This window comes from Nicotiana tomentosiformis, chromosome 1 (genome assembly GCF_000390325.3).
Source record: "Nicotiana tomentosiformis chromosome 1, ASM39032v3, whole genome shotgun sequence".
Lineage (NCBI taxonomy): Eukaryota > Viridiplantae > Streptophyta > Magnoliopsida > Solanales > Solanaceae > Nicotiana > Nicotiana tomentosiformis.
Window position 1 is genome coordinate 120,270,932 of NC_090812.1, and position 24,661 is coordinate 120,295,592.

At 38.8% G+C, this 24,661-nt stretch overlaps 1 protein-coding gene across 3 annotated transcripts; it reads right to left on the reverse strand.

Annotated features, from left to right (window-relative positions):
- Positions 1-200: 200 nt before the first annotated feature.
- On the reverse strand, positions 201-10,171 carry LOC104109885 (E3 ubiquitin-protein ligase CHIP-like). Of its 3 annotated transcripts, XM_009619260.3 has the most exons (9): positions 9,731-10,171; positions 9,587-9,654; positions 9,446-9,509; positions 7,595-7,666; positions 1,201-1,334; positions 959-1,109; positions 758-868; positions 541-677; positions 201-431 (listed from the first exon to the last, which is right to left on the reverse strand). In XM_009619260.3, the coding sequence occupies exons 1-8, from the start codon at positions 9,845-9,847 to the stop codon at positions 552-554; spliced, it is 843 nt and encodes a 280-aa protein (XP_009617555.1). In that variant the 5' UTR covers positions 9,848-10,171; the 3' UTR covers positions 201-431; positions 541-551. The 3 variants fall into 3 exon arrangements, with proteins under 3 accessions (XP_009617555.1, XP_009617554.1, XP_009617556.1); XM_009619259.3 differs by having other exon boundaries at positions 201-677; positions 9,731-10,170; XM_009619261.3 differs by lacking the exon at positions 7,595-7,666 and having other exon boundaries at positions 201-677; positions 9,731-10,168.
- Between the last annotated feature and the right edge of the window lie 14,490 nt (positions 10,172-24,661).

Sequence of the window (24,661 nt, forward strand, 5' to 3'; positions counted from 1 at the left end):
AACTCGTAAATCAATTATTAACTGGCACCAATCAAAGAAGAAATACAAGATGATCAACAATGACTAATCATTCTTCTGATTGTAATAAAATCAATATCTACTCTTGTAGACTGGATTCGGTACCCAACTAGCCAGAGATTTCTAAATGGTCACTGACCATTGGTCAGGTCCAATATCAGAAACAGCACATAAACGCAAGGTGAAACCAAGATTCAAGACTTTGTATATGCTCCATTTAAGAGAAGTAATTCAGTTCGTCTTTCCCCACATGGAAACAAATTGTCTATCAATTAATGCTTAAGAATATCCTTTCATGTAATAAACAAGATCACTATAACATCATGGACAAAAAAAAGACCACTAAACACTGGCTACGAGTACTGTACAATTGATGAACACCAATAAGCCATCACAAAAGAACTCCTGTACAACTGTAAGAACAATCATTAGATGGTAAACCAGGGTTACTGATAAATAAGGCTGGATATGGCATCCAACAATGAGACCCAGTCGACATAAATCAACCAATATCAACCATACCAAGAAAAGGTTCAACCCATCCTGTATGCCCAGCCATGCTTATCCAGAAATGCATGCACTGCTTCTTTTATAGCCAAATTTGGCACCAGCTGAAATGGTTTAAGGGGTTCTCGTGTGACCGGGTCAAACTTTCCCACCTAATTTGCCACATACAGGAAATATTAATAGAACATACAACGAAAACTTCGAGCCAAAGCAGTGGATGAACCAATTTTACCTTCTCCAGATGGTCAAGGATCACTGCCCTTTCATATGTAACCCCATTGGGCGTGATGACAGGGTCACGAAAAATGTCAAGTGTGATCTTGCAACATAAGTAATCGGGTACCTGTTAATTCTCAGCAGGTATCAGAGGACAACACAACACACACACACACTATAGAGAAATCAGTTAAGGAAATAAAGCCCAAAGACTGACCTCGGTGGGAGTATCATCTTCTGCAGCTTTCCTGAAAACCCTGCCTAAAGCGTCCAGTTGCTTCAACAGGGATGTCGATCTATCTATGAACCCTTCTATCTGAGAGCTATCACGCTCATGTCTCTCCTTGAGAGCTGACTCACAGGTTTCTCTGATGTACATATACAAGAGAACAATGGGTAATTGCTGTGACAACCAGGAAAGTAAAGCAAATTTAGAAGTTTTAAAGCAAGGGTCATTACTTCAGTTTCTTAAGTTCCCATGTGCGTCTTGAAGATTCATGCTCCCACTCCAAGTATTTTGCTTTTGCAAGCTCCTGCCAGATCTCTTCAACCATGTAACTCTTTGGATTAGCACCTCTTCCAAGATCCAATGCCTACCATTGATACATTAAACAGTTATACCAAAAGATAATTAAGCAAGATGAATATCCTAGAATCATCTTTTGAACATACTCATGATAACTACAGCAGAAAATATATTCATACAAACTTCTTTACAAAAGTCGTGCTATACCCACAAAAATAAATCAATAAATCATTTGTGCCAGAACCTTAATGGACAGAAGTTCTGAATTTCAATGGTGATGGATTAGAAATTGGCTTCCTGTGCCAAGAACTGACTCAAGATTTAAGACACTGATAGTTCGCATGATGATTAACAAACCAGGACAACATATGCTCAAAGTGACTCGAGCATGCTTTTTACTTTTCGACTCAAAATGAAGTAGTTTTATTTCCTTTGTAACAGACTATCCTGCTCATATTATGAGATGTTATCTGTAATCAGCAATGACAACTGCTAAGATAATATGACCTAAAGTATCAGAGGGTAATTTTTCTTAGAAAAAAAATTGCAGCTTCACTCGAGTAGTCGAGCCATCCTTGGTTCAACACTTGTTATTGCACTAGAGTACCAGATCACCTCAAGATGGACCTAAGCTAAAGGGGAAGATGACAAGGGGCTTTCTTATGCACTAAGCGCACCAAAGTTTTGCAAGGCAGATAATAAAATTCTGAAGCATTCCTCACACCCCTTAATCCACAATGTTAGTAAAAAAAACTCTGCACTGATCCATATAGATCTTTAGGAATAGCTTAAGCCTTAATTGACCGAGGGAGTACTTTTCGAGTACTTTTTACTCCGTCAGACAATAAAGAAAAATACTCCCTCACAAAATAAAAGCTTATATTCTAAAATAACTTATACAACAGTTTGGTAGCTCGCAAGGGTCATAACCTTGAGGTCACGGGTTCAAATTTTGTAGCACAATCCTGTTCATACAAAACCCAACCGTATCATCAGCTATGCCTCGGTGTCCAATTAGTTGGGGTCAACCATATATATTCTCTGCATCTACTCCAATCTACTTGAAGCTGTATCATTCCACGGCTCCGTAATTTGTTTCTTCAAATTAGCTATTCTTTTTTTTGATGAAGGCATTTCATTAGAAAGGAATCAAGTAGATGCATAGTTACAAAATCAGAAGACAAAAATACATAAAAACAAGAGTTTGTAAGCCCCTTTAGAATGCGTTAAGCTATAACTAGGGAGCTAACAAAGTCCAAAAAGTGGTCAGTGCTAATTACAGGAGTTAACCCAGCTAAAAAGGATAAGCAAACAATTAGCTTTAAGATTGTGCTTTGGAGTTGAGATTCCATCAAAACATCTTTGGTTCCTTTCATTCCAAACTCCAAAAAAATAACTGCAGGAATCATCAACCAGATCTTCTTAATGGCCTTATCAACTCTCCAAAGACTCCAGCTTGTGTATGCCTCTTTTATATGCAATGGCATGACCCAGTTCAAGCCAAAAAGACAAAAAAACATGTTCCACATATCAGTGGCAACTGGGCAATGCAAAAGTACGTGACTGACGTTCTTTGAGCTTTCCTTACACATGTAACATCTGTTTACTGGTTGGAAGCCTCTTCTATTGAGATTATCTTGTGTTAAGCAGGCTTCCTATAGAGCAATCCAACTGAAACAAATAACCTTGGTAGGTAGGTTAGTCTTCTATATTAGTCTCCATGGCCAAGGGTCTGGGTCAAATACCTGATTCTGAGTATAAATCTGCTTATAGCATTCTTTCACTGTAAAGATGCTCTTGTTCCCCCACTTCATATTAGCTATTCTTTAAAACTAGAGATTTTCTAAATTCACACGTGATGTAAGATAACCACAACTAAAACTTCAGTTCTAACTAATTAGTATTGTCCATGTGGATTCTTTACTTCCATCGGGTGCCATTACTAGCTATGTTCACATAGAAATGTAAGTCTACCTTCCCCCTTGGGCAATCAGCACCTTCCATTATCATAGTAGGTCTGTCTAAGACATCACCAGATCATCTTTGGAGATCTCTTGTTTTGTCTACTATGTTGTTCAACCCTCAAACAAAAGATACCACTTTTAATCTAATCTACCTGTGACACTAAATTTATCTTTAACATCTGTATTTCCATGATACTCATCTTGTGAATATATCATTCATTCTAGTTTAATAATTGTTCTCTAGAAATTGAATTTCGGCTTGGTAGGTATCCTCCAATTGCATAACACCCTCTGTTTCACCCATCCATTTTTGATTTTATGTGTTAAAACTTCATAAATCATACCTTTTTCTTGGAAAATTGAGCCTAAATATCTCAATTGTCTACATCGAAATACCATAATTGCGCATGCTTTACTTCAACTTCATTTTTCCTGTGACAGCTAAATGCAGAGTACATTCCATCTTACTTCCACTTATCCAAAGCTTCTATTCTCTAGAGTGCTTCCTCACACGTCCAACTTTTGGTTGACTCTTGCTCTGGTTTCGTCAATCAATATAGCATCAACTTGCAAATAGGATGCACCATTACTAGAGCAGGGAAGTATGAGCTCAAGACAAATTCTTGATTTAAACCCATAGTTATAGAAACTCCTATGTATATCCTTCTACTGTCCTCACACTTGATCTTCGTACACATCCTTTAGGCATTTATATATTTGATATAAATTAATTTTTTCTCAAGCAACTTTATCTAGGCCAATGAGTATTATGTAGATCCTTTTTTCTATTCCTTTAAATTTAAATCAATTGTCTTCACATACATAAACATATGTTCTATATGAACAAGGCATAAGTTCAAACTAATCTTCTGTTCCCTATTAATACTTCAATTTGTGTTGTCACTTTTTTGACAAGTAAAAGGTAACTTTGTGCTATCACTATTTCATAAAGTTCCACTGTATAACTTGTAAGTTTAGTACCACGATAGTACCTCTTTTTTTCTTGTATGTCTTAACCGTGTGTACAATTCTCCGCTCATTTGGCATCAGTATTGTCAAAGGCTCATTTAAGGCGCGCTTAAGCCCTGAAGCTAAAAAAGCTCAGGGTATGCACTTCGCGTCACTTAGGTTGCGCTTCAGTATAGGCAAGGCACTAAGGCGTGTGCCTCATTGCCTATAAGTTCTATCTTGAATAAACCGGTACAAAACAATACATATGATTGGCAAAAAGATATATTAATTGTTGACGAAATCATTATGAATGAAATTCACTTCTTTCTTGCATTACATATACAAATATACATACATACATATATATATATATATATATATATATATATATATATATATATATAAAAGTGATAAAAAACGGTCCAAGTCTACGGGAGCTTTAAGCGCAAAAGCACAATTATTGTGTGGTCTTTAGCTAAAGAAGGCACAACGAGGAAATATATATATATATATATATTAGTCTCTATGTCACGTGCCTCGCAAGTGTAGCCCATACTACTGTTATTAAATTTATATGCAAAGATAATAGACTTTTACCCAAGACATTATTTAAAAAAAAAAAATTTACTTATAAATAAAAATCAAAGTATATTGATAGTGGAAGTTCTGGATTTTGATAATTATATTTGGTTTGATCAGATACAGTTTAAGGTTACTATATTAAATTAAATTAGTAGGAAGACATCAGCTTGACAACAATATTATCTATTGTCTCCGACAAATATCGTGATAATTTAGTTCCATTCTCTAAAAAAAAAAAAATTTAGAAGGTAGTTCCATAATGAATAATCCAATGACCAGACAGCTTCTAGGAGAATTAAGAATAATTATTCATGAGCATCAAAAGTTGAATATAAATGTAAAAAAAATCTTAATCAGCCCAAGCACTATGATGCCTAAGAAGATTCATTAGACTTCCAATAATAGAATACACAAAAAGATAGAAACAAACAGTTGAGTAATATCTACTGAAGAAAATAAATTACTCATCCAAACTAGTAAATATACAAATACGAGAAGATGTCTATAGCCAATTTTTATCCATGAAAGAGTGCACAAATTGATGGAACAATTTCTACTTTCTCTAGTAATTATTGGGAACAAAAATAAGAGCAACTGAAATGTCACTACAAGTTGGCTGTTATTTGACAAAACATTAAAATAAGATATGCCAGACTCTTTACTTGTTTTCTAGAAGTAGAGATGTTTTTTCCTACTCAAGTCAGAACATACTTGTAGTCATTTGGATGACAAGAGTATAGTTCTTTAACTTGTTTCCCAAGCTCTCCTTCAACCAATTAGCAACTTTAGTTTCTTGGTCTAATTTTATATTTATTGGACTAAATAAATGAAGTTTCCCCCTGGCAGAGTGATAGTTTGTTATTAATTTTTTTTTTCTTATGACCAAGAAATTCATCTGGAGCCGAGGCCAACCACAGCCTTCTAAAATCGGGATGATGGGCCCGCCACTCTACTCTTCTCCGCTTAAGTATCAGAGTTAGTTCGCTTGGTGCAGAGCTTGAACATGTGACCTAAGACACAAGTCCCTCAACCTTTGCCAATTGAGCTAACCCCTGGAGCAGTATTTTGTAATTCTCCTGGAATTAGATACACTCTTTCGATTTAACTATCAGCTACTTAGCTTCACATAAAAAATTTGTTGATCTTTCTCATGGAAATTTTCAATGCCGTAGTGGGATCAATAAGTTTATCATTAGTTTCAGCTTTCATCATCTAGGTGATCACAACCTACTCTAATACTGACTTTATTCAAGCTGCAACAACCTCTCCTTTGAAAGCCAACTTAGTCAATTACTTAATTTGGTATTCTCACCTTTTCCCAGTTTCACATCTCAGGTTTCTTAAATTGCATTCCAGCAACAGATTCGTATTATGTGCATTTGAAATGTAAAACTGAGCAAATACAATCCACCTTCCAGAAAGAAAAAAAAAACAAATCTTCAAACACATAAATTAGTATAATCCTTGCAAAAGATTTCTCCATCTATTCCTTGTTCTTTGTCTAATACTCCCTCCGTTTCAAATAGAATGAATCTTTTACTATTTGGGAGTCAAACAAGGTTTTCTTTTACCATGTTTTTTGCAAATAGTATTTAAATATTTTGAATTTATCTATTGTGACATATAGTACTTTTTATGTAAAAATATGTAAATTTTATTTCAAAAAACTTAAAGAATCTATGCCCGAATTCAGACCGAAAATTAGTTAATTTGACCCATGTACTTCGAAAACGTTCCAACAAATTGAAACAAAGGGAGTAGCTATTTCTAGGAAAGCTTAAAAAAGGCACTCCTGAAATATATTACCGCTGATGATCAACCAGTAGTAACAAGAAAGATGCTACGTTTGGTTTCTAATAGAATAATTAGTGTGGCACTATACTTTAGGTGAAAGGTTAAAGGATCTATGCAAAGCACTATAATCCTAAATTCTATATACGCCTCTGTTTCAAGTTATGTGATGTACTTTGATTGGACACGGAGTTTAAGAAAGAAAACAAGACTTTTCGAGCTTGCGGTCTTAAACCTGCAATGAGATTTTGTTGCTATAAAAGCATGCCATTAAGGATAAAATGGAAAGTTAAAAATTACTTTCTTTTCAAATACAGAAAGGTGTCATTCTTTTTGAAAAGGATTAATAAAGAAATGGTGCTACATAAAATGTACTGGCTGGAGTAATTACTTAAATCAAAGCATAAAGGTAAAACTGCCATTCATGAAATTGAGTTAAATAAGTCAGAAAGAATCATTCTTCCAGGGACATCCAATAAAATTTGAAAAAGAAAAAGAGGATTGGATTTGCCCTTGCGCAAAGATGGCACGCACAACTCAGTTTCAGAAAGAGTCTGAAATTTGAGAAGGTAACATAGAAAGAGTCTGAAACTAATACATTGGAAACCATAAACGGTTCAGAAATCTAGTCTTCCACCAAATAAGCCTACTAACTTTCATTATGTAAAAAGTCTAACACACAAGAAATGAGCAATAATATAGAAATTTACTATAAATCTGAATACAAATTAAATGCATGAAGATTGATTAAGTAAAAACAAGAAAGACAAGTAATAATGCCAGGAGGAAGAGAAGCACAAGAAAAGCCTGCTTGAAAAAATGAATGCCAAGTCAATTGATTCTATAAGCAGTTAAAACCTGCTGCTTAAACTAAGAAATACATCGAACATATAACAGGTAATGCATGATTGCTATGTAATACATGACTGGTCCAAAAGAAAACATACAACAACTATTACTATTACGCCTCAGTTCCAAAAACATTGGGGTCCATAAACAAATATGCAAAATAAATGTTCAGAGAGACACGTGTCCTTACCTTTGCTAATTCTCTTACTCCTTCAGCATATTGTTCTTTCTGAAGCAATGCAAGACCTAGCATGTAGTGTGCCTGTCAAATCATTATTATCTTTAGAGAGCTCAGAATTTCTAGCTCCACAAGTTTAGAAAGGCTAAAAGTTTCAGAGAATTAACAAGAGATTTGAAACAATGTAAGCATGATTCCATTTAGGGTTCTATCGACACTCTAAAAAGCTAAATTTATTTTCTAAAATTTTGAACTTGCAGATGCCTCAATTTGTACACTTAATTTACAAATGAACAATTCTCAGAAATAATAATAATTAAAAATTAATAATAGTTCCCGTGAATATCTTCTCAGTATTTTTTTGACAAATGGCAAGAAATGCTCATTACAAGCAACTAATGCTCAAACTAATAGCATGTTTGGCCAAGCTTCTCAAGAGGCCAAAAGTGCTTTTTTTTCTCAAAAACACTTTTTTTTCCTAACTTAGAGGTGTTTGGCCAAGCTTTTTTGGGGAAAAAAAGTGCTTTTGGGAAGAAGCAGAAGTAGTTTCTGAGAAGCAGAAAAAAATAGCTTCTTCCCAAAAGCAGAAGCAAAAACAGTTTTGACTTTTCTTCTTACCAAAAATACCCTTAATAAAATATATACCAAAATAACCATTAAACCTAATACTTAGGATATTAATGTATAAATATTTCTTATTATTTTTAGGATAGCTTTCTAATATATAGTGACTTTAGGGGTGAATGCTTTTATATTTGTTGAATGATTTTTAATATATTTAACTTATATTAAAAGAATTAAGTACTTTTAAATTTTATTTTCATATTTTACTTAAATAAAATGAAAAGATTTAATTATTGCCTGTAATAACAAATTTTAAGATTATTTATTTACTTATAATATTAACTATTAAGTAAATCTATTCATGTCCTTATTCGTAATTTGATACTTAAAAGCACTTTCTGAAAAGCTTGGCCAAACACAAATTATTGCTTAAAAGTGTTTTTCAAAGTGATTTGCGAAACACAAACTGCTCTCTCCAAAAGTAATTTTTTCAAAAGCACTTTTGAAAAAAGCATTTCTGAAAATAAGTTGATTTCTCCAGCTTGGCCAAACAGGCTATAAGACTTCTTGCAAACAACCTCTTTCCCTCTCCTTTCCTATTTCAGCAAATTTGCAGCATGATTCAAGCTAGTTATTATAATCATCACACATTAGAAAAAATGGCAAAAGGAAATATGAATGTTGATTGAGCGATTAGATAAAAACATTGTCGGCTGAAGGCCAAAGCCTTAGGCAATGGCTTTAGGGCCCCAAATTTTGGGGCTCCTTTTTTTTTTATTAGTAGTAGGTTCTTTAGTTAATTTTCTTCAAAATTTACTTAATATTTTAAGGTGAAGAAACAAGATTTTCATAAAAATGAAAAGAGAACTTTTTAGCCATGTAATTGATTAGCTATGTTGTCAAATTGATAAAAAAAAATATTAGAAAAAATTGATTAAAAATTTGTTAACAACTTTTCATCTCAAAAAGCTAGAAAAATAGACTTTAAATAAAATATACCCCATATCTATATTGCTCGGACTGTCCGAATATGTCTATGAGTACGTATCAGATCTTCCAAAAATAGTATATTTTTGGAGGATTCGACACGGGTGCGGCGGCTGTTTTGGAGAGTCCCCGCAACATAGTTACACATGAATTCATATATAAAAGCTAGAACTTTTTACTATTTCACTTTTTTTTCAAAAAAAAAAAAAAAAAAACTCTCGACAAAATTTTGCTTTAGGCCACTAACATTGTTAAGCCACCCCTGGATGAAAACACCAATGTGAAATTCATAAATAGTACAAGTAGACAGACCTTAACAGAAGTGTGATCGAGCTGAATAGCCTCCCTACAATCTTCCTCTACTCTGGTCCACTCACTATAAACCAAAAATGACGATGACAAATGAATATTCATAAGATATCACTAAAAATCAAAAAGATTGTGAGCACCTACTTGCGTTTCCGATGGCACAAAGCACGATTGGTCCAATATATGGGAACATTAGGGCACAATGTAATAGCCTATAAAATCCGTTCAGAAATTAAGAAAATAAATGGATGAAAAGCAAGATTAAAAAGCTAAAAAGAGCTCTCTCACCTCGGTGTAGGCATCGATGGCAGCTCCAAATCGATTTTTCTGGAAGTAATTATTGCCATCTAGCTTCAGTTGTTCCGCTTGTTTGGCCGCCGCAGAGGGAGCCACTATTGGTGACATTTCTCCCCTTTTTTCGTTTCGATTCGCACTCCAAAACCTATCTTTCTTTTCTAGGACAAAATTCTCTGAAGATATTGACTACTTTTTGTAAATATAATCACGAATGGATTATAGATATGATACTGAAATTGAAATGAGAAGAAGGAAACATTGTTTTTGGGAGGGAAAATAAGCGAGGGCTTTTTGGTGAAAACGAAATGCGAATGCGTTCCCTCGTGAAGTTTCAGGAACATTCCATGATTAATTTGACCATTTTGGGAGCATTTTGATAACCTCACCTAATGGTAGAGCAGTCATTTGATAGTTCCAGGCTATTCTACTGGTTAATCCAATTTTGAAACTGCCCATATTGGTTGCTTAACTATTTTCTTAATTAGATTAAATTTAGAGTGAATACTAAAATCCCCTCAACTATCATGTTTTTGCTCTTATCTACTTAACTATATGAAGTCTCCAAAATTCCCGTACTATATTTCCCAATATATATATATATGATATATCTATATCCGGTTCGAGAACCTTCTCATATAGATTTCCTTAGAAGTATGTTTATATAACTATATTAACTTATGATTTGTACCAAGTTATCGATGTAGTTATTCGTGGTGTATTACTCTCTGATGGCTATTTTGACCAAAGTAGGATCTAATACAATATGTTATTTTTAGCTTTAATTGTGATTGTACTTTATGCTAAATTCCAATTAAACATGTCCTTGTTTACATTCACTTTACAAGAAAGGAAAAACAAATGAAGACATATAGTGTTGCATTTCTGAAAACAAACCATCTCATATTACACAAATAAGATAATTGTAACGACTCAACCGGTCGTTTTGAGAGTTGTAGCCCCGTTCCCCCATTTACTACTCATTTTGTATTTTATAACTGCTATGTGACTTACTGGGGTAGTTGGTTCGAGTCCGGTGAGGTTTCGGAATGAATTGAGACACTTATAGCCTGTTTGGCCAAGGTTCTCCAAGTTCGAATGCTTTTTTTCCAAATTTGAAGTGTTTGGCCAAGCTTTTAGGAGAAAAAAAGTGCTTCTGAGGAGAAGCAGAAGTGGTTTTGGAGAAGCAGAAAAAAGTAGCTTCTTTCCATAAGCACTTTTTTTAGAAGCACTTTTGAGAAAAATACACTTAGAAGCACTTTTTAAATGCTTGACCAAACACTAATTGCTGCTTAGAAGTACTTTCTAAATTAATTAGCCAAACACAAACTGCTTCTCACCAAAAGTATTTTTGAAAAAAGCACTTCTCAAAATAAGCTTATTTTTCCAGCTTGGCCAAACGGGTTATGTGTAAACGACTCCAGAATGGAGTTTTGATGGTTCTATTAGCTCTGTTGGGTGATTTTGGACTTAAGAGCGTGTCCGGGTTGTGATTTGGAGGTCTATAGTTGAATTAGGTTTGAAATGACAAAAGTTGAAAATTTAAAAGTTTGACAGAGAGTGGACTTTGTGGTTACCGGGGTCGGATTAGAGTTCCGGGAGTTGGAGTAGGTCTGTGGTGTCATTTGTGACTTGTGTGCAAAATGTGGGGTCAATCAGACGTGATTTGATAGGTTTCGACGTCTTTTGTAGAAATTTGATTTCCTTGGTTCTATTAGGCTTGAATAGGGGATGTGATTCGTATTTTTGATATTGTTTGGTATGATTTGAAGGCTCGACTAAGTTCGTATCGTGTTTTAGGACTTGATGGTATGTTTGGTTGAGGTCCCGGGGGCCTCGGGTGGAGTTCGGATAGTTTTTGGATCAAAATTTGAGTTTAAAAGACTGCTATAGCTGAAGCCTTTTGGTGCAATCGCACATGCGAAACATTGGTCGCATGTGCGAGCTGTGTTGCGCAAATGCGATTTTGGAGGGGAGTGTGCAGTGGTCGCAGGTGCGAGGGAATTACCGCACCTGTTTGGCCGCAGATGCGGCGATTGGAGCGCAGAAGCGGAAATGGGAGTAGGAGTTGGGTCCGCATAAGCGGCTTTATGGCTCGCAAAAGTGAGTCCGCAGGAGCGGAATCATGGACCGCGGGAGCGGAGGAAACCGCAGAAGTGGGAAAAGGGTCGCTTCTGCGACACCGTAGAAGCGGGTAAGTGGCTGCAGGTGCGAGAAGGCCTGGGCAGTGTATTAAAAATGAGGGTTTCGTGCTTTTCACCATTTCAAGCTCGGGATTGGGCGATTTTTTAGAAGATTTTCGAGAGGTTTCTTGAGGTAAGTCACTTGTGCTCATTTTTGTTCGATAATCTTATTTCCCCATTGATTTTCCCACATATATTGTGTGGTTTTAAGGTGTAATTTGGGGTTTGAGGCTAGGGATTTGGAGAGTTTTAATTGGGGATTTGGGTGTCGATTTGGTATTGAATTTTGGTGAATTTGGTATGGTTGGACTCGTGGTTGAATGGGCTTCGGGATTTAGTAACTTTTACCAGATTCCGAGACGTGGTCCCGGGGGCCGATTTTTGAATTGACTTTTTGAATTTGATTCGGAACCTAGTATTTTCTTATGGAATTGATTCCTTTAGCTCGTGTTGATTGTATCGAATTGCTTATAGTTAGATTCGGGACATTCGGAGGCCGATTCGTGAGGCAAGGGCTTGCTAGCGGAGTGATTCGAGTTACTTGAGGTAAGTATCGTATTTAAACTCGATTGAGGCACCAGTTGCCTGAATTGTTGTGGTAGCCACATACTTTTGGGTGCGCACATGCATGGGGATGATCCCAAGTGCGGGCACCAGAATTTTATATTCATATTTGGGTTGTGCTCAGGGCTCCTATAAGCCCAGAAATGACTGTTAAGTTTCGAGCTTCGATATCTAATATGTGGTAACATTTTATGTGATCTAATTGAGTCATGATGAGCCCACATAGAGGTTTAATCCCTAAGCGAACTTGATAAATGTCTTTCATTGAAGAAATTGCCAAAATTGAGCTATAATAGCACACTTTGCACATGCCTACACTTTAGCATGCTATTTACACTAGTCCAAGGATATGAGAATATTATATATATATATATATATATATATATATATATACACACACACACACACACACACACACACACACACACACACACACACACACACACACTTGCTTTATGGATTATGTATGATATTTTGGACTGGAGCCTGCGGATATGCCGAGCGGATTATGTTATTGGCACATGAGTTGTCTGTGCAACACGTGAGTTGTCCGTGCGGATCCATGTATTGATATTATTGGCACGTGAGTAGTCCATGGATATTCATATTATTGACACGTGAGTTGTCCGTGTCGCACTGAGTTGTCCGTTCAGATTCTATTGTTAGCACGTGAGTCATCCGTGCAGTGTGTGAAAGTCTTATCTTCTTGATTATTTATCTGATTTACTTGTTTCTTTCCTCTACATGCCATAATACTGCTGAGTAGGGTATTTGAAAAACCAGTTCACATGTACACATAGATATCCGTACCACGAAGCCTTATGAGCTACTTTAAAACTTATACTATGTTAATCAAAAATGGCAGAATTGTACTAATTTACCTAGTGACCTCAACAAATTAAGCTTCTCTTACCTTGCCTTATTTATTTGCGATACTTATTGAGTTGGTTGTACTCATACTACACCTTGCACCTCGTATGCAGATCCAGGCGTATCCGGGCACGGCAGTTGTTGATTGTAGAGTCTATCTGTTCGGAGATCATCGAGGTAGCTGCTTGGCGTCCGCAGACCTTGATCCTCCTTTCCCTATCTTTCAGTTTATGTATTTAGTTTTACTTTCCAGACCGTGTATCAGTCTCTTTTGTTGCTATGTATAGATGCTCATGTACTCGGTGACACTCCGATCTTGGGAGAGATTATGTATTGAGTTGTGACTTCCTATCCTGTTTTAAAAGATTTTATTTTAATTAAACTATTTTCGTATCTTTCAAAGATTTAAAGTGTTGGGAATGCTTGAGAAATTGGCTTTCCTAGTACTACGATAAGCGCCATCACGACGGGTTGGTTTTGGGTCGTGATAAGTTGGTATCATATCCTAGGTTACATAGATCTCACGAGTCATGAGCAGGTTTAGTAGACGTCTGTACTTATCTTTGAGAGACTGTCGAACCCTTAGGAAACTTCACATTCTTGTATTCTTGTCGTGCGAATTTGTTGATTCCGGTCACTAAATTTCTTTTGTTCTATTCTCTCACAGATGGTGAGGACACGTGCTATCTGACAGGACAGCCAACCACCAGTACCACCAGCTAGGGCCATGAGAGGCCGAGGTCGCGGTAGGGGCCGCTGTAGGGGCAGAGGTACAACTTGTACATCAGCTAGAGCAGCACTTGCAGATCCACCAGTTGCTCCAACTCAGGAGCAGGTTCCGAATGTGGTTGAGCCAGCGGGGCCAACTCAGGCACCATCTGTGCCCATTGTGATTCCAGGTCTTCAGGATTCTTTGGCCCAAATATTGACTGTTTGCACTGGCCTTGCTCAGGTAGTTTTGGCTCATGGCGCACCAGTCACTTCTCAGACCGGGAGAGGTACTCATACCCCCACCGCCCGTACTCCAGAGCACGTGATGCAAGGACTTCAGACACCGGGGCTACTACTAGCCCAATTGGTTGCAGTTGCTCTGGCTCAGATGGGTCCCGTTATGACTGATGATGAGCAGAGGAGACTAGAGAGATTTGGGAGGCTCTAGCCTCCATCATTTAGTGGGGTTGAGTCTGAGGATGCCCAGGACTTTTTGGACAAGTTCCAGCGGATTCTTCGCACAACGGGTATTCTGGAGACTAATAGGGTCTCATTCACTACTTTTCAGTTTACTGGGGCTGCCTTCAGATGGTGGGAGGCCTATGAGAGGCGCAAGCCAGTCAGTGCAACACCACTTTCATGACATGAGTTCTCCGTTCTCTTCTTGGAGAAGTTCGTGCCACAGTCTCGCAGGGAGGAGCTGTGCAAATAGTTTGAGCAACTTCGTCAGGATGGCATGTTTGTGACCCAATACGAGATAAGATTTTTGGAGTTGGCTCGTCACGCAGTTTGGTTGGTTCCCACTGATAGGGAGAGGATTATGAGGTTCATTGATGGCCTCACATATCAGCTGCGATTACTTATGACTCGAAATAAGATATCTGGTGCTACTTTTGACGAGGTGGTTGATATTGCTCGACAGCTAGAGATGGTTTGTAATCAGAAGCGTGAGGAGAGGGAGGCCAAGAGGCCTCGAAGTTCGGGTGGTTCCAGTGGTGTTCATTCTGGGGAACAGTCTTACCACAGTAAGGGTCGTCCTTATAGGACCGCTCAGACGACTCGTCCAGCTCATTGTGGTACATCAGTTAGCCACGGTTCTTACAGTGCTCGCTCAGGCCAATCTTTATTCTGCACACTACCAGCATAGATTTCTCACCATGCCTCGTCTGCTCAGGTTTCTACAGGCAGTTCCTCAGGTTATCAGGAGCAGCAGTTCCGTCAGAGGAGAGGTTGTTTCGAGTGCGGGGATATGGGTCATATCAAGAGAGATTGCCCTAGATTATTGAGTAGGGCTCCACAGTAGAGTTCTCGGCCTATGGTACCAGCACCAGCAGTTCCACCACCCATACAACCAGCTCGGGGTAGGGCCCGGGCAGCTAGAGGTCGCCCAAGAGGGGAGGCCGATCAGGTGGCGGTCAGTCCCGATTCTATGTTATTCCTACCATGCCTTATGCAGTTGCTTCAGATGCAGTGATCACATGTATTGTCTCAGTATGCCACAGGGGTGCTTCTGTATTATTTGACCCTGGTTCCACTTACTCGTATGTATCATCATATTTTGCTCATTATTTGGATATGCCCCGTGAGTCCTTAGTTTCATCTGTTCATATATCTACACCAGTGGGTGACACCATTATTGTGGACCGTGTATATCAATCGTGTGTAGTGACTATTAGGGGATTGGATACTGGAGTTGATCTTTTATTGCTTAGTATGGTTTATTTCGACGTGATCTTGGGTATGGATTGGTTGTCTCCGTGTCATACTATTCTGGATTGTCATGCTAAGACCGTGACATTGGCGATGTCGGGGTTGCCAAGGATTGAGTGGAGAGGTTTTTTAGACTATGTTCCCTGTAGAGTGATTTCATATTTGAAAGCCCAACGGATGGTTGGGAAGGGTTGTTTTTCTTATTTGGCCTTTGTGAGGGATGTTGTTGCTGATACTTCTTCTATTGATTCTGTTCCGGTGGTACGAGATTTTTCGGATGTGTTTCCTACAGACCTGCCGGGCATGCCACCCGACAAGGATATTGACTTGGTGCTGGGCACTCAGTCTATTTCTATTCCTCTGTATCGTATGGCACCAGCTGAGTTGAAGGAATTGAAAGAACAACTTTAGGAACTTCTTGATAAGGGTTTCATTAGGCCTAGTATGTCACCTTGGGGTGCACCGATTCTGTTTGTGAAGAAGAAGGATGGTACTATGCGGATGTGCATCGACTATAGGCAATTGAACAAAGTTACAATTAAGAACAAGTATCCCTTACCGTGCATTGATGATCTATTTGACCAGCTTCAGGGAGCGAGGGTGTTCTCTAAAATTGATTTGAGGTCTGGGTACAACCAGTTGAAGATTCGGGACTCAGATATTCTAAAGACGGCATTCAGGACCCGTTATGGTTATTATGAGTTCCTTGTGATGTCTTTTGGGCTGACCAACTCCCCAGCAACATCCATGCATCTGATGAATAGTGTATTTCAGCCTTATCTCGACTCGTTTGTCATTGTATTTATTGATGATATCCCGGTGTACTCTCGTAGCTAGAATGAGCATGCCCATCATTTGAGGATTGTGTTGCAGTGGTTGAGGGAGGAGAATCTTTACGCCAAGTTCTCCAAGTATGAGTTTTGGCTTAGTTCAGTGGCGTTCTTGGGGCACGTGGTGTCCAGTGAGGGGATTCAGGTGGATCCGAAGAAGATTGAGGCGGTTCAGAGTTAGCCTAGACTGTCCTCAGCTACGGAGATTCAGAGCTTTCTCGGTTTGGCCGGTTATTATCGTCACTTCGTGGAGGGTTTCTCGTTTATTGTATCGCCCTTGACCAAATTGACCCAAAATGGTGCTACTTTCAGGTGGTCGGATGAGTGTGAGGAGAGCTTTCAGAAGCTCAAGACTGCCTTGACCATAACTCCAGTTCTAGTTTTGCCTTCAGCTTCAGACTCTTATACAGTGTATTATGATGCTTCTCAGATTGGTATTGGGTGTGTCTTGATGCAGGAAGGTAGAATGATTGCTTATGCTTCGCGTCCGTTGAAGCCCCATGAGAAGAACTACCATGTTCATGACTTGGAGTTAGCTGCCATCATTCAGGCATTGAAGATTTGGAGGCACTATCTTTATGGTGTGTCTTGTGAGGTATTTACAGATCATCGGAGTCTCCAGCACTTGTTCAAACAAAAGGGGATCTAAACTTGAGGCAACGGAGATGGTTGGAGCAGCTAAAAGATTATTACATCACCATTCTATATCATCCCAGGAAAGCCGATGCCTTGAGTAGAAAGACGATGAGTATTGGTAGCCTTGCATTCATTCCTGTTGGTGAGAGACCTCTTGCACTTGATGTTCAGGCCTTGGCCAACCGGTTCGTGAGATTAGATATTTCGGAGCCTAGTCGGTTTCTAGTATGTGTGGTTTCTCGGTCTTCCTTATATGATCGCATCAGAGAGCGCCAGTATGATGATCCTCATTTGCTTGTCCTTAAGTACACGGTTCAACACGGTGATGCCAGAGACATTACTATTGGGGATGATGGGGTGTTGAGGATGCAGGGTCATATTTGTGTGCCTAATGTAGATGGGCTACATGAGTTGATTCTTGAGGAGGCCCGCAGTTCATGGTATTCCATTTATCCAGGTGTCGCGAAGATGTATCAGGACTTGAGACAACATTATTTGTGGAGGAGAATGAAGAAGGATATAGTGAGATTTGTAGCTCGGTGCCTTAACTGTCAGCAGGTGAAGTATGAGCATCAGAGACCGAGTGGATTGCTTCAGAGGCTAGAGATTCCAGAGTGAAAATGGGAGCGGATCACCATGGATTTTGTAGTTGGGCTCCCACAGACTTTGAGGAAGTTCGATGCTATTTGGGTGATTGTGGATCGGATGACCAAGTCCGCGTACTTTATTCCAGTTGGTACTACTTATTCTTAAGAACGGTTGGCTGAGATTTACATCCGCAAGATTGTTCGCCTTCACGGTGTGCCAGTGTCCATCATTTCTGATCGGGACACATAGTTTACATCGCAATTTTGGAGAGCCATGCAGTGAGAGTTGGGCACCCAGGTTGAGTTGAGTACAACATTTCACCCTCAAACGGATGGGCAATCCGAGCGCACTTTTAAGATATTGGAGGACATGATACGCGCTTGTGTCATTAATTTCGGGGGTTCTTGGGATCGGTTTCTGTCGCTTGCGGAGTTTGCCTACAACAACAACTACCAGTCGAGCATTCAGATGGCTCCGTATAAGGCTCTATATGGGAGACAGTGTCGATCTCCGGTGGGTTGGTTCGAGCCGGGGGAGGCTAGGCTATTGGGTACTGACTTGGTTCAAGATGCTTTGGACAAGGTTAAATTGATTTAGGATCGGCTTCGCACGGCACAGTCCAGATAGAAGATTTACGTCGATAGGAAGGTTCATGACGTTTCTTTCATGGTTGGGGAGAAGGTACTGCTCAAGGTGTCACCTATGAAGGGTGTTATGAGGTTCGGGAAGAAGGGCAAGTCGAGCCTTCGGTATATTGGATCGTTTGAGGTACTTCAGAGGATTGGAGGGGTGGCTTACAAGCTTGCCTTGCCACCTAGTTTGTCAGTTGTGCATCTAGTGTTTCATGTTTCTATGCTCCAGAAGTATGTCAGTGATCCGTGTCATGTTTTGGATTTCAGCACGGTTCAGTTGGATGGTGATTTGACTTATGATGTGGAGCCGGTGGCCATTTTGGATTGGCAGGTTCGAAAGTTAAGGTCAAAGGACATAGCTTCAGTGAAGGTGCAGTGGAGAGGTCAGCCAGTTGATGAAGCTACTTGGGAGACCGAGCGGGAGATGCGAAGCAGTTATCCATGCCTATTTGAGACTATAGGTATGTTTCTTGACCCATTCGAGAACTAACTTTGTTTAAGAGGGGAAGGATGTAACGATCCGACCGATCATTTTGAGAGTTTTAGCCACATTCCCCTACTTACTGCTCATTTGGTACTTTATAACCGTTATATGACTTACCGGGGTAGTTGGTTCGGGTCCGGTGAGATTACGGAATGAATTGACACTTAGTCTCAAGGATGAAAACTTAAGTTGTAAAGGTTGACCGGATGTGGACTTATGTGTAGACGACTCTGGAATGGAGTTTTGAAGGTTCTGTTAGCTCCGTTGGGTGATTTTGTACTTAGGAGCGTGTCCGGATTGTGATTTGGAGGTCTATAGTTTAATTAGGCTTAAAATGGCAAAAGTTGGAAATTTAAAAGTTTGACCAAGAGTGGACTTTGTGGTTACCTGACTCGGATTGGAGTTCCGAGAGTTGGAGTAGGTTCGTGGTGTGATTCGTGACGTGTGTGCAAAATTTGGGGTCAATTGGACGTGATTTGATAGGTTTCGGCGTCGTTTGTAGAAATTTGATTTCCTTAGATCCGTTAGGCTTGAATTAGGGTGCGATTCGTATTTTTGATATTGTTTGATGTGATTTGAAGGTTAGACTAAGTTCGTATCGTGCTTTAGGACTTGATGGTATGTTTGGTTGAGGTCCCGGGGGCCTCGGGTGGAGTTCAGATAGTTTTCAGATCAAAATTTGAGTTTGAAAAACTGCTGTAGCTGAAGCCTTCTAGGGCAATCGCACCTACAAAATTGGTCGCATGCGCGTGTTGTGTTGCGCATATGCAATTTTGGAGGTGAGTGTGCAGTGGTCGCAGGTGCGAAGGAATTACCGCACCTGCATGGCTGCAGATGCGGCGATTGGAGCGCATAAGCGAAAATGGGAGTGGGAGCTGGGTCCACAAAAATGGCTTTATGGCTCGCAGAAGCAAGTCTGCAGAAGCGGAATCATGGACTGCAGGAGCGGAGGAAACCACATAAGCGGGAAACCGCAGGTGCGAGAAGTCCTGGGCAGTGTATTAAAAATGAGGGTTCCGTGTTTTTCACCAATTCAAAACATTTCAAGCTCGGGATTAAGTGACCTTTGAGAGGATTTTCGAGGGGTTTATTGAGGTAAGTCACTTGTGCTCATTTTTGTTCGATAATCTTGTTTCCCCATTGATTTTTCCACCTAGATTGTGTTGTTTTAAGGTGTAATTTGGGGGTTTGAGGCTAGGGATTTGGAGAGTTTTAATTGGGGATTTGGGTGTCGATTTGGTATTGGATTTTGGTAAATTTGTTACGGTTGGACTCGTGGTTGAATGGGCTTCCGGATTTTATGACGTTTACTGGATTTTGAGACATGGGCCCGGGGCCCGGTCTTTTAATTGACTTTTTGAATTTGATTCAGAACCTAGTGTTTTCATATGGAATTGATTCCTTTACCTCGTGTTGATGGTATCAAATTGCTTATGGCTAGTTTTGGGACGTTCTGAGGCTGATTTTCGAGGCAAGGGCTTTCTAGCAGAGTGATTCGAGTTTCTTGAGGTAAGTATCATATTTAAACTCGGTTGAGGCACCAGTTTCTTGAATTGTTGTGATATCCACGTGCTTTTGGGTGCGCACATGTGTGTGGATGATCCCAAGTGCGGGCACCTGAATTGTATATTCGTATTTGGGTTGTGCTCAAGGCTCCTATAAGCCCAGAAATGACTGTTAAACTTCGAGCTTCGATATCTAATATGTGGTAACAGTTTATGTGATCTAATTGAGCCATGATGAGCCCACTTAGAGGTTTAATCCCTAAACGAACTTGATAAATGTCTTTCATTGAAGAAATTTCCAAAATTGTGCTACGATAACACACTTTGCATATGCCTACACTTTAGCATGCTATTTACTAGTCCAAGGATATGAGAATCTTATTTCATTCATTTTATATTTGTATACTTGCTTTATGGTTTTTGTATGATATTTTGGACTAGAGCCTGCAGGTATGCCGTGCGGATTATGTTATTGGCACGTGAGTTATCCGTGCAACACGTGAGTTGTCCGTGCGAATCCATGTATTGATATTATTGGCACGTGAGTTGTCCGCGCAGATCCATATATTGATATTATTGACACGTGAGTTGTCTGTGTCGCACGTGAGTTGTCCGTGCAGATTCTATTGTTAGCACGTGAGTCGTCCGCGCAGTGTGTGAAACTCTTATCTTCTTGATAATTTATCTTGTTTACTTATTTCTTTCCTCTACATGCCATAATACTACTGAGCGGGGTATTTGAAAAACCAGTGCACATGTACACATAGATATCCGTACCACGAAGCCTTATGAGCTAGCTTTAAAACTTATATTGTGTTAATAAAAAAATGGTAGAATTGTACTGATTTACCTAGTGACCTCAACAAATTAAGATTCTCTTACCTTGACTTGTTTATTTGCGATACTTATTGAGTTGGTTGTACTCACACTACACCTTGCACCTCGTGTGCAGATCCAGGCATATCAGAGCACGACGGTTGTTGATTTCAGAGTCTATCTATTTGGAGATCATCGAGGTAGTTGCTTGGCGTCTGCAGACCTTGATCCTCCTTTCCAGACCGTGTATCAGTCTCTTTTGTTGCTATGTATAGATGCTCATGTACTCGGCGACACCCCGATCTTGGGAGAAATTATATATTGAGTTGTGACTTCATATCCTGTTTTAAAAGATTTCTTTTTAATTAAACTATTTTCGTATCTTTCAAAGACTTAAAGTGTTGGGAATGCTTGAGTAGTCGGCTTGCCTAGTACTACGATAGGCGCCATCACAACGGGTTGATTTTGGATCGTGACAATAACACAAAATAATATTTCAAAAAAAAAGAAACCAATCGGCGAGCAACTATATTCTCTAATTCTAGATTACACAAATAAGGTTCAAGAGATTCAACTTTATTTGTTGGGTTTAATATGAAGATTTAAACATGTTCTCTTTCAAGAATATAAGTAAGAAATAAAAGAAGACTAAAATGAGAAAGAGAATAAAGAAATTCAGAAGAAATAAGAAAGGGAGAAAACAATTCAGAGGGAACCCATATGGAGAATTGAAGAAGAAAGGTAAAAAAATAAAGAAAGAGGTGAAAAAATAAATAAGAAAGCCTAGAATATAAAGGAAATAAAAAAAATACAATTTTAAAAATGTCATGACCCAAAATTTTACCAGAGCCATGATAGCGCCTAAGGTCCTTGCTAGGCAAGCCAACAATATACATGTGGAAATAAACTTCAACAACAATAAGAAATAGTCTCAATAACATAGTAGCATAAATAACTGCAGTCAAAATGACAATATAACTGAAAACCACCCAAAATCTAGTGTCACCGAGTGCATGAGCTTTATAGAATACTACGTACAAAGTCTGAATGAAATACAATAATGTCTGAAAGACTGAACAGTAATTAAAGATAGGAAGAGAGGCCAGAGGCTTCGAATTGGGAAACAACTCTATCTCTGTCTCAACAGCACAACACAACTTAGCTCACAATGCTCAACTGGGTCAAACTCATTAATTTGCACATAAAGTGCATAGTGTTGTATGAGTACAACTGACTCCATGTACTCAATAAGTAGAAAACCTAACCTCGGTCTGAAAACGGTGACGAGGTTGGCAAGGTCCAATACCCACTTTCACCAGTCAACAACAACAACATAATAATAGCAACAACAAAAAAACAGCTCAAATAATAGCAGGTTCAACTCTATCGCAATAAAAGGAGAAATAAGCATGCTTTTCAAGTATATCAGTCAAGGCATCAACTCTTCCACGGAATTCACCTAGACAGAGATTTATCAAAATAAACTGTGATTTAAAGCTCTAAACATCAAATAGAGACATCAATATCAATTAACATGAGGAAGATTACAACTTTATGCCTACATGACTAGTATACATGCCAAAATCATTAATATTATAGTTTAATCTTCAAGTATACAAAATCTCAGCACATACATAGTGACTGGCACAAATACCTCTCAATCATACTCTTAACACACTCACAGTGCCTGGCACACACACACACACACACACACACACACACATACTCAGCACTGTACGGGTGCCTGACATAAGCCCCTCACTAAGCACATATGGGTTATCATTTGACTTTGGAGGGGAGGAACCTAGCCCAAGCGCTGATCGAATTAAAAGTCCACGATCAATATCACTCAGCCCAATATAGGGCCTTGATGCAAACGTGACCTCACAATCCATATCAATACGGATCTATGGGCCAAGCTCAGTCATCAATTTGCTCAATATGGCGCTATGGCCCAAAACCAATCATCAATCTCCTCAAGTCTCAATATGCCAACATCTCATAGTACCATTATCATAATACCGTACGAAATATATCAGCGTGCCATAACTTAGTTCAAACCTGTGTCACACACCCAAAGATACAAGAAACATGTAGGATAACATATAAAGTATACAAAAATAGAGATATAATATACAAATATAATATGATGACTGAATACTATGACTACGTCTAAGGTAAATAGCTCAATATAGCAAGAATAGCTCTATCATGTCTCAAACGGATAAGTAGATAACCTAGACATGATTTTTAGCGTGAATAGTATCTCATGTAGTCATACACGTAGAGAAAAGTACAATGTCAAATAAGCATGATAGCAAGCAAGGCATGTAATAGCCTAACGTCTATCTGGATCAGGAATAACCTCCATTGCGCCCCGTTTTCTTGTGAAAGCGAGTTTCGACTTGTGAAAACTCTTTTAAATGAGATTAAAAGAGAGGAGTCATCGCCTAACAAATTTTAAGGTGTTTTTAGACACGTATTTGTAAATAACTCTGTTTGACTAGTCCGTGTCACCAAAGATCAGGTAAAGTATCAAATTAGCTCGAAAAGACGGTGTTAGATACTCTTCGAGGTCCACCACTGTAGTTCCCGGTCAAATTTAAGCTATGTGAGAACATTGAATTATTGCTTAATTATCCTAAATGATCATGCAGATTAATCCATTATTAAACTAAGGGAATAAACGGTCAAGACAAGTGATTAATTATTCTAGGCGGGTGCTGGGTGATCGAATATACTTCAACTACTAGTAATTCGCTAATTTGAAGAAGTAGTATGGGAATAATGTAAGAGAATAGTTTGAAAGAACATACTTCATTCATATTAATTTGTACAACCTGTGGTTACAAAGATGTTCTACTTAAACAAATCTAAATACTAAATTATACAGGAACAATTAGACATAGTGGGGAGGGGGGGAGGGGGGGGGGTCCTAAATGTTTTAGCCTAAAGGATCACCCCATGCAACACAAATAATACTTCGCAACCTTTAAGTGCAATGGTTGCTCATATTATCTAGCGAGCACAAACTATCATCTCCAGCTACGCGATTACTATCTTTGAGTTGTTTGCCTAAAACATACTAATTCAATTCTAAGTCGTATCCTATAGGTGCCTACTCGTCCCATGCTTATTGTCCATGAGGTGTTAGACAACTATATGGGTTGTTCTATACTCATCCTAGGCCTCTCAAAATTAAAAGATTAAGCGCCAAATAATTTAAAACAAATAGGGCTTCACAGAGGTGCAATTAACACAACAATGCTCACATTTACCTCCACACGTATACTCACATGAATGTCAAGCGATTACCAATTAAACGGTGCAAAAAAGTGGCAGAATCAATGGCAAATTGTCCTATGAACATGTTTTCTAGTTACGAGATTAGGACAG

Coding starts and splice junctions, on each gene's coding strand:
- LOC104109885 (XM_009619260.3), bottom strand. CDS start 9,847: ATGTCACCAATAGTGGCTCCCTCTGCGGCGGCCAAACAAGCGGAACAA. Junction 9,655..9,730: donor CCATCGATGCCTACACCGAG/GTGAGAGAGCTC, acceptor CGGATTTTATAG/GCTATTACATTGTGCCCTAA. Junction 869..958: donor AAGATGATACTCCCACCGAG/GTCAGTCTTTGG, acceptor GAGAATTAACAG/GTACCCGATTACTTATGTTG.